At 26.3% G+C, this 15172-nt stretch overlaps 1 protein-coding gene across 7 annotated transcripts; it reads left to right on the top strand.

The window, feature by feature from the left end:
• Window positions 1-105: 105 nt before the first annotated feature.
• Window positions 106-14730, top strand: LOC132918002 (uncharacterized). 7 transcript variants are annotated; one of them, XM_060979047.1, is made up of 23 exons: window positions 106-241; window positions 300-410; window positions 1016-1183; window positions 1633-1719; window positions 2919-2959; window positions 3037-3161; window positions 4490-4539; window positions 4601-4685; window positions 5867-5927; window positions 6000-6063; window positions 6156-6344; window positions 6432-6610; window positions 7075-7158; window positions 8651-8812; window positions 9421-9474; window positions 9749-9883; window positions 10631-10825; window positions 10971-11030; window positions 11538-11557; window positions 11668-11749; window positions 11814-11848; window positions 14196-14394; window positions 14471-14730. In XM_060979047.1, the coding sequence occupies exons 1-19, from the start codon at window positions 185-187 to the stop codon at window positions 11548-11550; spliced, it is 1920 nt and encodes a 639-aa protein (XP_060835030.1). In that variant the 5' UTR covers window positions 106-184; the 3' UTR covers window positions 11551-11557; window positions 11668-11749; window positions 11814-11848; window positions 14196-14394; window positions 14471-14730. The 7 variants fall into 7 exon arrangements, with proteins under 7 accessions (XP_060835030.1, XP_060835029.1, XP_060835027.1 ...); XM_060979046.1 differs by having other exon boundaries at window positions 11668-11848; XM_060979044.1 differs by lacking the exon at window positions 11538-11557 and having other exon boundaries at window positions 11668-11848; window positions 14196-14278; window positions 14347-14394.
• Window positions 14731-15172: the final 442 nt, after the last annotated feature.

Consider the following 15172-nt stretch of genomic DNA (forward strand, 5'->3'; position numbering starts at 1 on the left):
TTTATTGCGTTAGAAACAGCTAGTTTAATCTGCTAATAATTAATACTTTATATTATTTACTTAATAGATTTATTTTTTACGAATATTTCAACTTATAATATACAACATATTAAATAAATCATAATAAATATTATTATAGATTTATAGACTATTGTAAAGTTACACTTTCTTATTCAATAATAATATGGGATATTCATTGAATGTAGAAAATTTGATCCACATGGCAATAGATGCCAACAATGTGAGTATTTATTTAATTCTACTTGTGAACACTGAATAATGATCAAAATAAATTTCAGGGACATATTAATCAACATTTTTTGGTGAGACTTTTGAAAATTCTGGTGCGTCATACAAATTTGGATAAATATTACGTTGATTTTACTGGGAAGGACGAAAACCGCGCACATGTATTTTACATTACAAATCTATATTATAAATTTTAATATCGATTATACTATAAACCTGCTACTTGCAGGCTACAGACGACTACATTATACAGTAGATTCTTATAATGTTTAACGTCGCTATCTCGAATTTTTCTATACCCCTGAAATCCCCTTGAAACTACCATTACATTTTATAAGGGTTTACACTCGATAATTCAAAATAAAATTATTTGTTTTCGTTATCTCTAATACTCAAATAATATTATTATTATAGTAAGATCAAAAAATTAAGTACCTAGTATATTCAGTATAGTGATCGTGATTTCACGCGTTGGTAGTCAATTATTGTAGTCATTCGTATACAACATAGTGAAATAGAAAATAATGACAGATTTAAAAAAAAAAAAAATGTGTTTATTCATTGTTTTAGTTTATTGATATGTATGTAGTATGTAGTATACTGCTTTAAGTCTTTAAACGATGAATTTTAATCAATTTTTTTCAATTTTTATAATAAAACTAGATATATCGAACTTTTTGCTGTTCCCCTCGAGATTCGACTAAATGAGAATCTACTGTATAGATTATATAAATATAGCTATTAACAAATTATTGTGTGTCGAAAGGATGTGTATACAGGAATTGAGGATATTATTACAAGTCCACTAAATGATGCATTTGAAATATCATACAACGAAGACGATATGCTGATACCAATTAAACGCCCACAACCACGACCTAAAAAACAAATTACTCGTCAAATTGGACAGTACGAAAACTTTGAAGAATCAGGAGTAAGTACAAACAAATTCTTATTAATTGGTTGTTTATTGGTCCAAGTCCATAAAAAAGATCATTTGGACAAAATAAATATTGTACATTTTTATAAAATCATTTTAAACGGCTATTATCCTAATGGTAGGCACATACATATTAGTAACTCAGAAACTACTCGTCCGAATTTTGATTTAAATTACAACTGAATTTTAAAAACTTATTTGGGTAGGTGTACTTAATAATTTACAGTAAGAAAAATTGAGTGTCATTTAAAAATATAAACTTTAATCTGTGCTGTTTTTATTATTAAAATGAAGAAAATGGTAAATTGTTAACGACATGATTGACTTAAAATATAAATAGTTTTCGGTTCGTAATCTGCGCTACCCGATTAGTTAATTAAAAAAAAATTTAAAATATATATTTATGAACATACTCTTATTTAAGAACTTCAATTATTTTTTAGATGTTGGAGATGAATGAAGAGTTTAACATTAACCCCCCGACTATTTCAGCTGTTTCGGCAAACCAAGAAATGACCGAGGATGCTGGAGTTAGTATACTTATATTTATATATGATATATAAGTCTATTTCCATTTCCATTTCAAATTGTTTATTTCTTATTACCTTAATGCGTCCCAATTAATTAATTGGTACCTATAGTAGTATAGTGTACATCGCCGGGAGGTCAACAATATACGGTTAGGTATATACTCTTATACATGAAAACGCATTTGGGAAATTTAATATAATATGTCGATAAGACTAGATGCACTCGAAGAGTCTCGCATATTATAACTATATTCACGTTCAGTGGTGGATTTATGGGGTGGAATCCGTGAGGTCTAGACCCCCTCACACAATTATATAATGTTATACGATTTATAATAATACATTTTATAAAATATAATTTTTACATATTATTTTTAAGGACCCCCTCCAAAAAAAAGTGTTGAATATCCGCCCCTGTTTACGTTTACCTTAATTGGTCATTACTCATTACTCATTACCCTGTGTAGCCTGTGTGCATAAAGGTGATTTTAACATCTCAGAGATTATATATTTTTAAGTCTCAAATGTGTCATCACATAACTACTACTATGTGATTTCCAATAGATGTAATACAAAAAAAGGAATACAAAAATTTGTAATAACAAATAGAAATTAGTATTTTACTGCTATGGCCTAGCTGAAATCAAATTTGACTTAAAATATTAAAAATTTAGTTTAATATATAAGTGAAAAAAATAATTTTTATTAAAAAAAAAAAAGCGTTGACTTTTTAATTTGTATACTAACTTGAATGAATACTAAACACATTATTTAAAATGTAGTGTTCTTGTATATTAAATCATATATTTGACTATAAAATATTATTCTATGATCCAACTACTCATTTATTAATAGCTAATTACATATAACATTAATTTAAAAATATATTTTGTATAACTTTTGTTTGGCATTGAAAAAAATAGAAATAACCAATTTGGGGCCCAAAATTGTAAATTGTACTGGGCCAATGAATTAGTAAATCAGGTACTGCATGATATCTTATCGTTGTTAGATAATCATCGTCATAATCTAAAAGCATTTAAACATTTTAATTCGTTTTTCATTTTAGGATGCTCATCAGTACAAGAGGTCCGTATATCATAAAGATAATTCTATGCTTATAAGCATACTTGTACATTACTTATAAAATCAAGTTTCCCGATAGTATTGTTTTTCTTATATTTTCTTATTTTTTACAGTTGTATGAGAGATCTCTTTTAAGTGAAGACTTCTTAAAACGGTAAAGATGAATCATTTATAATATTATAATAGTATATTACATGTAATTGATAACATACAACTTATCTATTTTTTTAGACCATTCAATAAAAAACCAAATGAGACAGAAGAGTCTGAAGATATCTTGAGATATACACTTAATAGCATTATAGAGCAAGTAAATCAGTTAACGGCAAAAGTAAAAGAAATGGAAATACAACAAAGTAAATAACTTTTAATTCTACAATTTACAATACCTAGTTATATTTCAGAATTTGAGCGCAGCAATGAATGTTTTGATTTTACATTGATAAGTGTGTGTATTTTTTTAAACACAAATAAGTTGATAAAATTCTTTGATTTTAAATTTTGAGGGTGGTTTTGGATAGAAATATAGATATATTTTGTACTTTAGAGGTAAAGTAGTCAATCCCATTTTTTAGATTCTGAACGGAGTGAAGAATGTATTGATTTTACAATGATGTATGTTTTTTTTTGTATCTGTCATTACGTTTTGGAGTTGAAATAATGTTTTGATTTTTGACTTCAGCCCCTCTTTGGAAAGAAAAATGAATCTAGTTGGTACTTTGGGGGGGGGGGGGCAAAAGTAAAAAATTTCTAGTAATTTTCAAAAGATTCAGGAAAAACCCTAAAAAAGTAACGGAAAAAACAGGAGTTTTTACACATAATCAGTTTTTGACGAAACTCAAAAACGAATCATTGTAAATACTTGAAATTTTTCACCAAATGTTTATATTATATATTTGTTAGTCACAATTTTTGTTTATAAGCATTTAAAGTTCTAGTGTTTACGGAATATGTTAAAATCGCAAAAATTAGCAAGGAATTTTGAAGTTAAAAATTCATTACATTTTTGTGATTTATACCTAAGGTTATAAAACCCAACACAAAGTTCTCCATAACTTTTTTTTCAAAAACTGTAAAAAACAATTCTAGCGTCAATATAGAAACAAATTTATGAGCGTATGAAATTTAATTTTTTACAAAATCGCGTAAAATTACGATATATTACAATTTAAATATAGCTAATAATATAATATATCCTACTAATTATCCTAGATTGACAAATCATTTCCGTTTAAATTCGTTTTTCGTATATAATGATACCTGTCATTGCATTCAAATTTAACACATCCATTATATGACCTACTCTCCATCTCTACTATACAGCAGAGCGATACCCACTTGGCCCCCTTTTTTTTATAAATGATTATTAGGGAAAACTAAAAAAAAAAATAGAGAAAAACAATTTTTTTTTTTGTAAGATAAATTGTTGATATTAATTTTATTTTTAATAAATACTGAATACTGAATAGTGAATAGTATATGTGTTGGTAACATATGTATAATTATAATTAATAATTTAATGGTATTTCAATCGTTCAGGTGAATTGTGAAAACATAATAATAATATTATTTAATATTTTTTAATGATTGAATAGACAGATAATATATTGGATTGTATTTGTATATTTTTTAAGTAAAACATTTTTAGACATAACTAACACAATTTTCCTTTTTTTTTTTACAGATGCTACAGTGATACCTTTGACGCCGGACTGTCAAAACGATTCAACACATGTATAAATTATTTGTCTGATAAACTTTATTTTTTTATTTTTTTGTTTTTTTTTTTACGTAGAGTTGCGAAGTACCAAATGAGTCGTTTACAGAATCATCAGTGCAAACCTTTTATAGTTCGATTTCGGTTGATCTATCAGAACCTGGTAATTTTGAACGTTTTATTTTTGTTATCCGATACCTAATTGTCACTGAATCACTGGCATTCCTTAATTATTATTATTATTCAGTTTCTGTAGTTAAATATAGCTCAGTAAGCCGACCAGCGTCCAATCCTAAGGGAAGTATTAAAATAATAATATATTCAAGTCTGGATAAGTTAACTATATTATTCTAACTTCTTAATATAGAAAAAATTGAGTAAAGTTTAAAGTTAGTTTTTTTTAAATTGTTATTTATTTCTAATACATGCCGAAGCACACTAATTTGACTTTAAATTTTTAACTATGTTCAATATCTCATATAAACTTATATAATAATTCAAATTAACTTAAACAGTTATTTATTTTTTTTTTTAAATCATAACTTACAAAAATGTATTTTAAAAAAAAATAAATTTTACATGATTATCTATCTCTTAGTTATACCTAAATACTCTAAATATCATTGTGTTGAATGCCAGCGGGATAAGGGAAAATCGATGTTTATATATTCTATATTGTACCATATTATCACAAAGAATACATTTTAAAATTATTAGTTACTTTACATGTATTGATGTATGTAATATTTGTGAGTCTAAATCTAAACAGAATTTATTTTTTATCTAAAAAACAAAAAATAATATTAAATTTTTCAAGAGCTGTATAATGCTACTTGTGCGAAGAAACTTAAGCGATTTTTATTAAAAAAGATACATTTTGATAGCTTTGATAAAAAAAACTCTCCTACTAGAATTTCGACACAACAATTAATATTATAATAATAAAATTATGTCACATTTTGAATATTATGATTTATTTCCGATGAAGTTATTTTACATAACGTAGTGGTGTAAATTACTTTTGTATGACAAAAAACGGTTTGAATCTCGTTGAAATAGTCGACATATTTTATAAAAAAAATCAAAACATTAGTATAAAACAAAAAAGATTATTACCATAAATAATAAAATAACTTTCGTTCACTAAATGATTGTTTGGAGACATCATATTATATTTGATAGAAGTTATTTGTCACAATTCGTGATGGAAACTGAAAACAATCTTATTTTGATCTACAAAACATTGGATTTTTTGTTTATTTTAAATGTGGGAAATTGTATTTATTTATAATATATTCTTTCGGAATAAAAAATGATTTACATTTCTGTGTTACTTTTAACTAGAAAATATCCTGCAAAAAGATTCAAAAGATTTTGAAAAACCAAAAACATTTTTTAATCGGAGGTTCGTTAAAAAATATATATGATTATAATTAATATACGTTATATTTATACTAAGTAATAAAAATGTTTTCAGTGTTGGAGCTAAAAAAGGCGATGAAGCAGATTCCTTTTTCATTATCGAAAAACGTAGTTATGATGTAAATCTTTATACAATTTAAATCGCTTAATTGATATGGTTACAATTCTAAAATATTATTATTAATTTTTAATATTATTTAATTTTTAACAGCGATTAAATCTAGATGAGAATTTGAAAAAATTGTCAATAAGTGCTCAAGGAGACACAATATTAGATGTGTTTGGACGGAGCCAAAAAAGGAGAGATTTATATTCAAGTTTATGCATTAGGGATTTCCGTCGATTCGATCTTGACTATAGAACGAATTTCCAGACAATTCACAATTTTATAGAATTATTCGTAAATATTAATATTTTTTTATTTTAAATTTAAAAAAAAAATTCAAGTACACCAAGATACAATAAATATTTATATTGCTTAATATAGAAAGAAAATTTGGAGAAGGATAGAAGAGATATTCAAGAAATACAGAAGCATTTGACGCGTAAAGGAGAATATTTAAAATTCAAAAGAGCGGTAATGTCGACGCATATTGAAATTAAGGATGAAATCAAAGAACTCGCTTCGAAAGATCCTGAAACATTGGGTCTCGTTAAATTCGTCAAGTAATTAATACGCATTAAAGATTATTATATTAATTATTAAATGAATATCATTTATTAAAATGTATTACATAAAAATAGTTGTAAAAATATCCATATTTGAATATAAAATTAAAAATTAATCTCAGGGGAAAAAGTGGTTAACTATATGGAAAATAAATAATTAAATAGGTATATAAAATTGTGTGGTTTTGTCCCGTATTTTATCAAGTATGCGGTTTTTGGAGTCAACGACCCCGGGATACCTCAAATGGCGTGTCGCCCCTGGATATGACGATAAAATTAAAAAAAAAAAAAAAGATTGAATAATAATATGAATTTATCGATACTATCGATATTTATCGTACATTGTACGTACTGCAGTATAAATTAAATTTATGATAATATTAAAAATACATTTTATAAAAATAAATAAGCATAGGTGATAGGTACGTCAAGTTATTGATGAACTTTTATTGTTTTTATAGGGACGGAACATGTTTGTCATGTGCGAGACCAGCCATGATGAAAACAACAAACGATACTCCTTGTTGTAACCAACGGGATGTAAGGTATGGATACAAATTTACTTACTATAATATAATATAAACATTAACTCAATAATAGGTGTTCATAATGCACTTTGAATTAAGACAATTGTCAAGTGGAGTATTTAGAGTTATTATTTTTTTTTATATTAATCAGAAGATAAAGTATAAAAATTATTTTTTACCTATAAATTATATGTGTTTAATATTGCAGAATTTCAGATAGTTTACCAATATATGGGTACACATAAACACTTATTAGTGGTACATGAACGTTTATAGAGTTTTAAAATTATTGAAAATATATCGAGCCAGTATTACCATTCTACATAATATGTCTTTATGTATAACGTCATTATGTACCCACTTTTACGCTATGCAGATAGTCTAACAAATATAGATATATATTTTTTTTTTAAACTGTCCAGTTTCTAATCATTGAAAAAAAAATTTAAAAAATTAAATGAACGCGTTCATTTTTTGAAAGAACATGAATGTGAACTAGTTTCTTTTTTAAGTGAACGTTCCGAACATTGTAAAATGATGACAATGTGCCTGATGTTAATAAGTTTTTATTACGAAGTCTCGAAGCTAAAAGTTATTAAGCATCTTTGGAAAGACCCAAATTTCTTATGAGGTCATTTAATTCATTCCCCGTGAAAAGTTCAGGTGTTTTACAAAATTATTTGAATCAATATCACTGGATTCAGATGTTAACATAGTATCAAAATTAGACTGGAGTTAAAGATATGGGTATAGTAGGTGGGTATGGGGTATGGGTCATCTTATAGCAGATTGAATGTCATCGGGATAAACGAATGGAGTGATGTTTTGTCTTTGTTTCATCACCAATTCACCATAAACTCGCCACAAATAAAACAAAAAATGTCTGAACTATCACAGCGTCTTCTTTCCATGATTATAATATATATTATATTACTAGTATTATATCTATTAAAATATTACTAATTACTAATAGGACACTGTCACACTGACAATAATATATACTATAACTTGTGTATTGAAACTGTAAGTCTGTAACACTAAACGATAAAAATATAAAGTTATAATAAACACATTTACTTCCGAACTTATTTTATCAGCTTTTCCCTAATTGACAATCCCGTATGGTAATAATATCTTATTAAATATAAAAACCACTATACATTTATTCATTAATTCATTATAAATGAATTATGATAAAATGTATAAATAATCTATACATTATTAAGACATGGTTGTCAATTATAACTATTTATTAGTACAATAACGATACCCAATATATAATAACGAATTAACTGTTCGTAGACTATTTGTGCATAATGTTAAATGGTGATAACGGTATTTTAAACAGCAAAATCTTTGTAGACCTGTGATAATTAATTTAAAAGTTAATTTAATTTAGTTTTTTTTTCTTTAAGTTAATTACATATTAAAATTAATATGAATTTAATTGTATAATGATTAACTTAAATATACTGTAATATTATTTATTGTATTAAAAACTTCATTTTAGCAAGGCAATACTACAAAACAAGTGTAGAAAATTTAATAGTAGCTTGAAGAAGCCTGTAAAAACAAAATATATATCGTCAATTTGTTCAGACATACCAATGTCAACGGATCAAAACAAGAAGAAAGCTGACTTAGAATACGCTTTAGACCGTTATAGAAAAGAGTATGAAAAAGACTTAACAAATAATATAAATAATATTACATTAAATACTTAAATGTACCTATCATTGAAGGTATATGCAATTTAAGTTAAGAGGACGCCATACCCGCATGTGTTGTCTCTGTCTTACTAACGCACATCATAACAAATTTTCGTTCAGAAGAATACATTTTGTGATGTTAGCTTTAATATTAGAGTAAATTTATCTGTTATCAAATTTAAAGGTAAGAATATTATCTAGACAATGACTTATATATGCTTTTATTGATATTATCATTTTAATGTGAGTTTTGAACATTTTAGAGTTGTAAAATTGTATATAGCTATAACTCACTTTAAAATAATAATATCAATAAAAGCATACGTCATTGCCTAGATAATAGTCTTACCTTTAAATTTAATAATAGGTAAATTTATTCTAATATTAAAGCTAACATCACAAAATGTATTCTGCTGAACGAAAATTTGTTTTGATGTACGTTAGTAAGACAGAGACAACTCATGCGGGTATAGCGTCCTTTTAAGATAAAAAATAAATTTAAAATAATTTCAATAAATTTGAACATGATTTGTATATAAATATAAATTTTATAACGATAAAATTGTTTCAGAGATAAAGAAACTAAAGAGTGGATTGCGTGGATGGAAAAGCGTAAATGTAAAAAGTAAATACATTTAAGAATCTAAATATATTATAACGAAATTACAATAACTGTCTGATTAGAAACCATTTCATTTGGTTTAAGCCGTTTAAGGAATAGTAATAGTTTAATACTATAATTATAATAACTATTAAACTATTAAAAAAATATATTTTATATGTACCTAGCACGTAGATTCGTTACAGCTTAACTATTTGATATGAGAACCTAACTGAATTAAATCGTGTAATAGAAACTTGTGATATCATTTATGATAGTTCTAATTCATTCATTTCAGCAAAAATGTCTTATCAGAAGATATGTTAAACTCTGCTAAGACAATAACCGGAATACCTTTACTCAAACCTTATTCAAACAAAAATGTTGTTTCTGTACCAGCAGTGATGCCGAAAAACACAAATAAATACTACAAGTACGCATTTTATCAAATAAAAGTTATGAAATAAAAATGTATGAAAAATAATATCATTCGATTGTCTTTCCCAAGCTTGTCAGGCCGAAGTGCAATCGAAAAAATTAATAACTACCTTTCAGTTCTTTCTGGTGAGTTTCAGGCAAGCCCAGATTAAGGGGGGACAGGAGGGGCCATGGCCCCGGGCCCACAAAGGATATCAAACAATAGTTGGCCCCTGGCGAATACCTACTAATAATACCTAGTATGTTTTTTTTTTTATTAAATCAGAAACAGTTGGATATAATAATAATAGTATATATTGTATATCAAAAGAAACATAAATAATTATTTATATAAACAACATTTTTATATTTATATTTAAAAGTAAGAAATACATTTATAAATATATTTTTTTTTGTCTGAAATATTTTTATTTGTGGGTCACCAATATTTTGATTATGGTTATAATTTATAGGCCCCAAAAAATGTTTGTCCCTGGTCCCAAAATGATCTTAATCTGGGCTTGGTTTCAGGAGAAATAATATTAATAACTTAATAACATACCTGTACGGCTGTACATAATTACTACATATTTTTAATTGCCGTTTATATAAAACCATATTATGTCCACTGAATACGTTTATTATCCTCCACAATCCTTCACATATAGATTCGCTATAACTTAACCATTTGATATGAAAACCTAACCGAATCGAATCGTGTAATGTCATATCATTTATTATAGTTATAACCCATCTATTTTAGCCATAAAATAATACCAGATGAAGCGAGAAAACCGAATATAGACGAACCAAGTGAAGAACCTTTGATAATAGTATATAATAAACCCTCGCCCTCAGTCACAAATTTTGTTCCACAACCACCAATCGTGTTTCCAACAAAGACGAATGAGGAAAACATAAAAGACATTATAAAAAATATAAAAAGAATACAGAAAAGGTAATAATAAAATAATTATACCATGGTAAATAGAACAATCGTAAACATTACACAGTAACATTAAATGTACTACCCATCCAAAACAAAATACGGTACATAAAATAATCAAACATAATTGTGTAATAAATGATGAATTTGATTTCAGAGATCCAACAGGCTATGCTAATCTTAAGGATTTGGAGGAATGTCGTAAAATGTTAGATCCGTAAGTAAATTTAAAAATAATTACGACTAGATTTTGATGGTTTTTTATTGATAAAAGAACAACTATTAGGAACCTTATATTTTATTTTCAATCTTTTTTTACTTAGGATCAAATATTTTATCAAAAAAAAATCGATAAATAGTAGAAATTATCTAATGTTGAAAAAAATAACTTATAATAACTAAAAATTATTTTAAAAAGCATTGTGAACTTTTAATTTTTGTTCCCTCGAGGAACCAACTACATATATGTTCAATTCACTATTAAAAACCATTATGATAGTTGAAAGTACAATAGTGGTATAAAATGCCGGGTGAAGGGTTAAGTGGCTAAGTCACTCAAAAATAATTTTCCCTATTTTGTGCCCACAATATGTCTCTGTTTGAGCCCCTGCCTCTTTAAAATGCGAATTTTACAAAATACTTTATTAGTACACCTAAATACACTATAAAACGATAAAACGGAACTGCTAACAAAAGTCCATACTCATAGCTTCACCGTTTCCAGCTATAGGAAATAATGAATCAGTGAGTCAAGACATATTATTATCTATATCGTAGTATTGTACTTATACTTATTACATATTACAGTGAATTTAATTTTTATTATAAATTATAATCATATATTAAATCTTTAGAAACTCTGAAAAAAAACCATTCTTGAAATAATAAGCAAGATAACGAATATCCATTAAATTAGGACCAGTTAAAGTCTGAAAAGTATGAAAATATTTTGCGATCAATTAATACAGGTATCAATTAAAAATATTGTTTATTAAAATAGCGTCCAATTTTAAAATTGATAGCATCACATACTAAGTAAGTCAATTATTTATTATTATTAATGAATAGCAATTTATATATAGATTTTTATTTTTATTTTTTAATTTTTAATTTTTTTTCAAATTATTATTTTTCGTTAATTTTTTACCGAGATATAGTTTTTGAAAGCTGGGTGGTTTCATTTCATGGTCGTTTTTTATTCCATGTCTCCAGCCCCACTCCATACCTAAATAATACGATTTTCGACTTGAGATTCATACGTGTGTGAAGTTGGCCCCCAACTTTCATAAAAAGTTCAAATTAATAACAAATGTATAATATTAATAAAAATTGTATATTCATAAAAAATATTCTTTATTGATTAAAAAATTCTAATTAAATAGAAAATACTAATTTTCATAAAAATGCTTCTGTATAATAACTTCGGGGAAACCAACGCCATTCAAATTCTAAAAAATCCAAAGCGAATTCAAGCAAATAAGTAGCTACTAGCTGGTAACTGGTATCAACATTTTTTGGTTAAAATAGAATATTTTTTAAATTAAGAATATTTCTTATGGAAATTAGTATTTTCTATTTATTTGGAATTTTTTAATCAATAAAGAATATTTTTTATGAATAAACACTTTATTAATATTACATTTTTTATTAATTTGAACTTTATATGAAATAATGTATATTTTAATTATTCAAGCTTTTTATTTCATAAAAATAATATTTATTTATAAATTAGATTTTTTTATTAATTTAACATTTTTTCTTAAACGTTTTATTTTGATCTGTTTATGAAAGTTGGGTGCCAACTTCACACACGTATGAATCTCAAGTCGAAAATCGCATTATTTAGGTATGGAGTGGGGCTGGAGACATGGAATAAAAAACGACCATGAAATGAAAATCTTATTTGGTTAAAAAAAAGTCAAGTTGAGGACAAACAACTTATTGTAATTATAAAAATGTAATTTGAACAAAAATGTTCATAAGAACAAAAAGTTAGTAGTAATTTTTCTTAAGAGGTATGAAGTTCCTGGGTTAAAGTGGGGTGGGGGGCAACTTCACGCACGTATGAATCTCAGGTTGAAAATCGCATTATTTGGATACGGGGTGGGGCTGGAGACATACGCGAATTTCGAGAACGTTTTTTACCAACGAAATATTGGACTATAATATTTTTATCTACTATAAAAAAATTAAAAAGTGTATCAAAATTATAATTAAACCAGTGTCATAAACATACTAAAAACGGTTATGGTTATGTAAAAAAAATTTAAAAAATATTATATTAAATACGATTGTAATTGTATAAATCTTTTGCACGTAAAAGATACGCAGCGGTTCCTCTTGGGCTCTAGACGTCACACGCATCTTTTCAAACGCCTGTATTTCATTGAATAATTATTGTTTAAATGTGAGACCCACGCCATATTTCTTAGATAACGATAAACTTTAAATTTAAGTAAACTTGTTTTTAGTATTGTGATGTCCTTTAATATTTTTTAAAATTTTTTAGAAATTCGCGTATGTCTCCAGCCCCACCCCGTACCCAAATATTGTGATTTTCGATCTGAGATTCATGTCAACATTTAGCAGTCAATTAGCAACGTTTTGCAAGGTAGTCGTCGAAATTTGCAAACCAAATTTCGTCGGTAAAAAACGTTCTCGAAATTCGCGTATGTCTCCAGCCCCACCCCATACCTAAATAATGCGATTTTCGACTTGAGATTCATACGTGTGTGAAGTTGGCCCCCAACTTTCATAAAAAGTTCAAATTAATAAAAAATGTATAATATTAATAAAAACTGTATATTCATAAAAAATATTCTTTATTGATTAAAAAATTCCAAATAAATAGAAAATACTAATTTCCATAAGAAATATTCTTAATTTAAAAAATATTCTATTTTAACCAAAAAATGTTGATACCAGTTACCAGCTAGTAGCTACTTATTTGCTTGAATTCGCTATGGATTTTTTAGAATTTGAATGGCGTTGGTTTCCTCGAAGTTATTATACAAGAGCATTTTTATGAAAATTAGTATTTTCTATTTAATTAGAATTTTTTAATCAATAAAGAATATTTTTTATGAATATACAGTTTTTATTAATATTATACATTTTTTATTAATTTGAACTTTTTATGAAAGTTGGGGGCCAACTTCACACACGTATGAATCTCAAGTCGAAAATCGCATTATTTAGGTATGGGGTGGGGCTGGAGACATACGCGAATTTCGAGAACGTTTTTTACCGACGAAATTTGGTTTGCAAATTTCGACGACTACCTTGCAAAACGTTGCTAATTGACTGCTAAATGGTCTAAAGAAAAATTTGAAAATGTATGTATGTAATTAAAACGTTTTATTATTTAACTTTGAAATGGAAGACAAAAAAAGGAAAAGTAAACCTATTTTTGCATTCTTTCAAAAACAAATAAAAGAAAATGAGAATCAATCCTGTCAAGTAAATGTAAGTAAATTTAAAAAATAAAATAATTACCACTGAATTATAAAATACCATCACTTTGTTTTAATTAGCCTGTTCAACATCAAATAACAGAAAGAGAAGAACCAACTCAAGTCCCAGTAAGTAATTTGTATTTATAAAATTAGAAAATATATACATACAACAATCGACTAGATAAAAATTAATTTTTATTAGGTAGTGCATAATCAGTGTCTAAAAAAAAATATTGAAACAATTCAAACTGAAACCTATGTATATTTGTGTGGATCAAACTACTTTTACACGTACAACATAAGCGGCTGTTCAGTCGTCGACTCTATGACGTCATGCAGGCATTCATCAATTCACATTATCTCGTCGAATAATCATTGTTTTAACTTCGGAGTTTTATCAAAACGTTTTCATTATGTTGACTATAATAATATACCAATAAACTAAAAATTTAAAAAAATAAAGTTAGTGTTATGAATTATGATTATAGTAACAAGTACAAAATTACAAAGATATTAGTACCTGAAAGATGGTAATCTGCGACAAAATTACACCTTTTCTGAAAGCCGATATGTAAACTGAACCAAAAAAAAATTAAAGTTATACAATCTGCAACAATTTATTTTATATAATATATAAATATTAATATATATATATAGATACTATGTACATAATAACCAATACGATAACACATATACGTTAATAATTTAATTAGATATTTAGATATATGATATACCTGGCTATAGAATATAGATTATGTACAAAAAATGATTTTGCTTGTTGAGTAATATTCTCGTTGTTTAAGACCAATTTGGTACTGCATGTTTTCTTTGAGCAAATCCATGTTGAATAACCGCTTATTTTGGAATTATATTTAAATTTAAATTTAAAATTGTTTAGCAGTTA

This window comes from Rhopalosiphum padi, chromosome 1 (genome assembly GCF_020882245.1).
Source record: "Rhopalosiphum padi isolate XX-2018 chromosome 1, ASM2088224v1, whole genome shotgun sequence".
Classification (NCBI taxonomy): domain Eukaryota; kingdom Metazoa; phylum Arthropoda; class Insecta; order Hemiptera; family Aphididae; genus Rhopalosiphum; species Rhopalosiphum padi.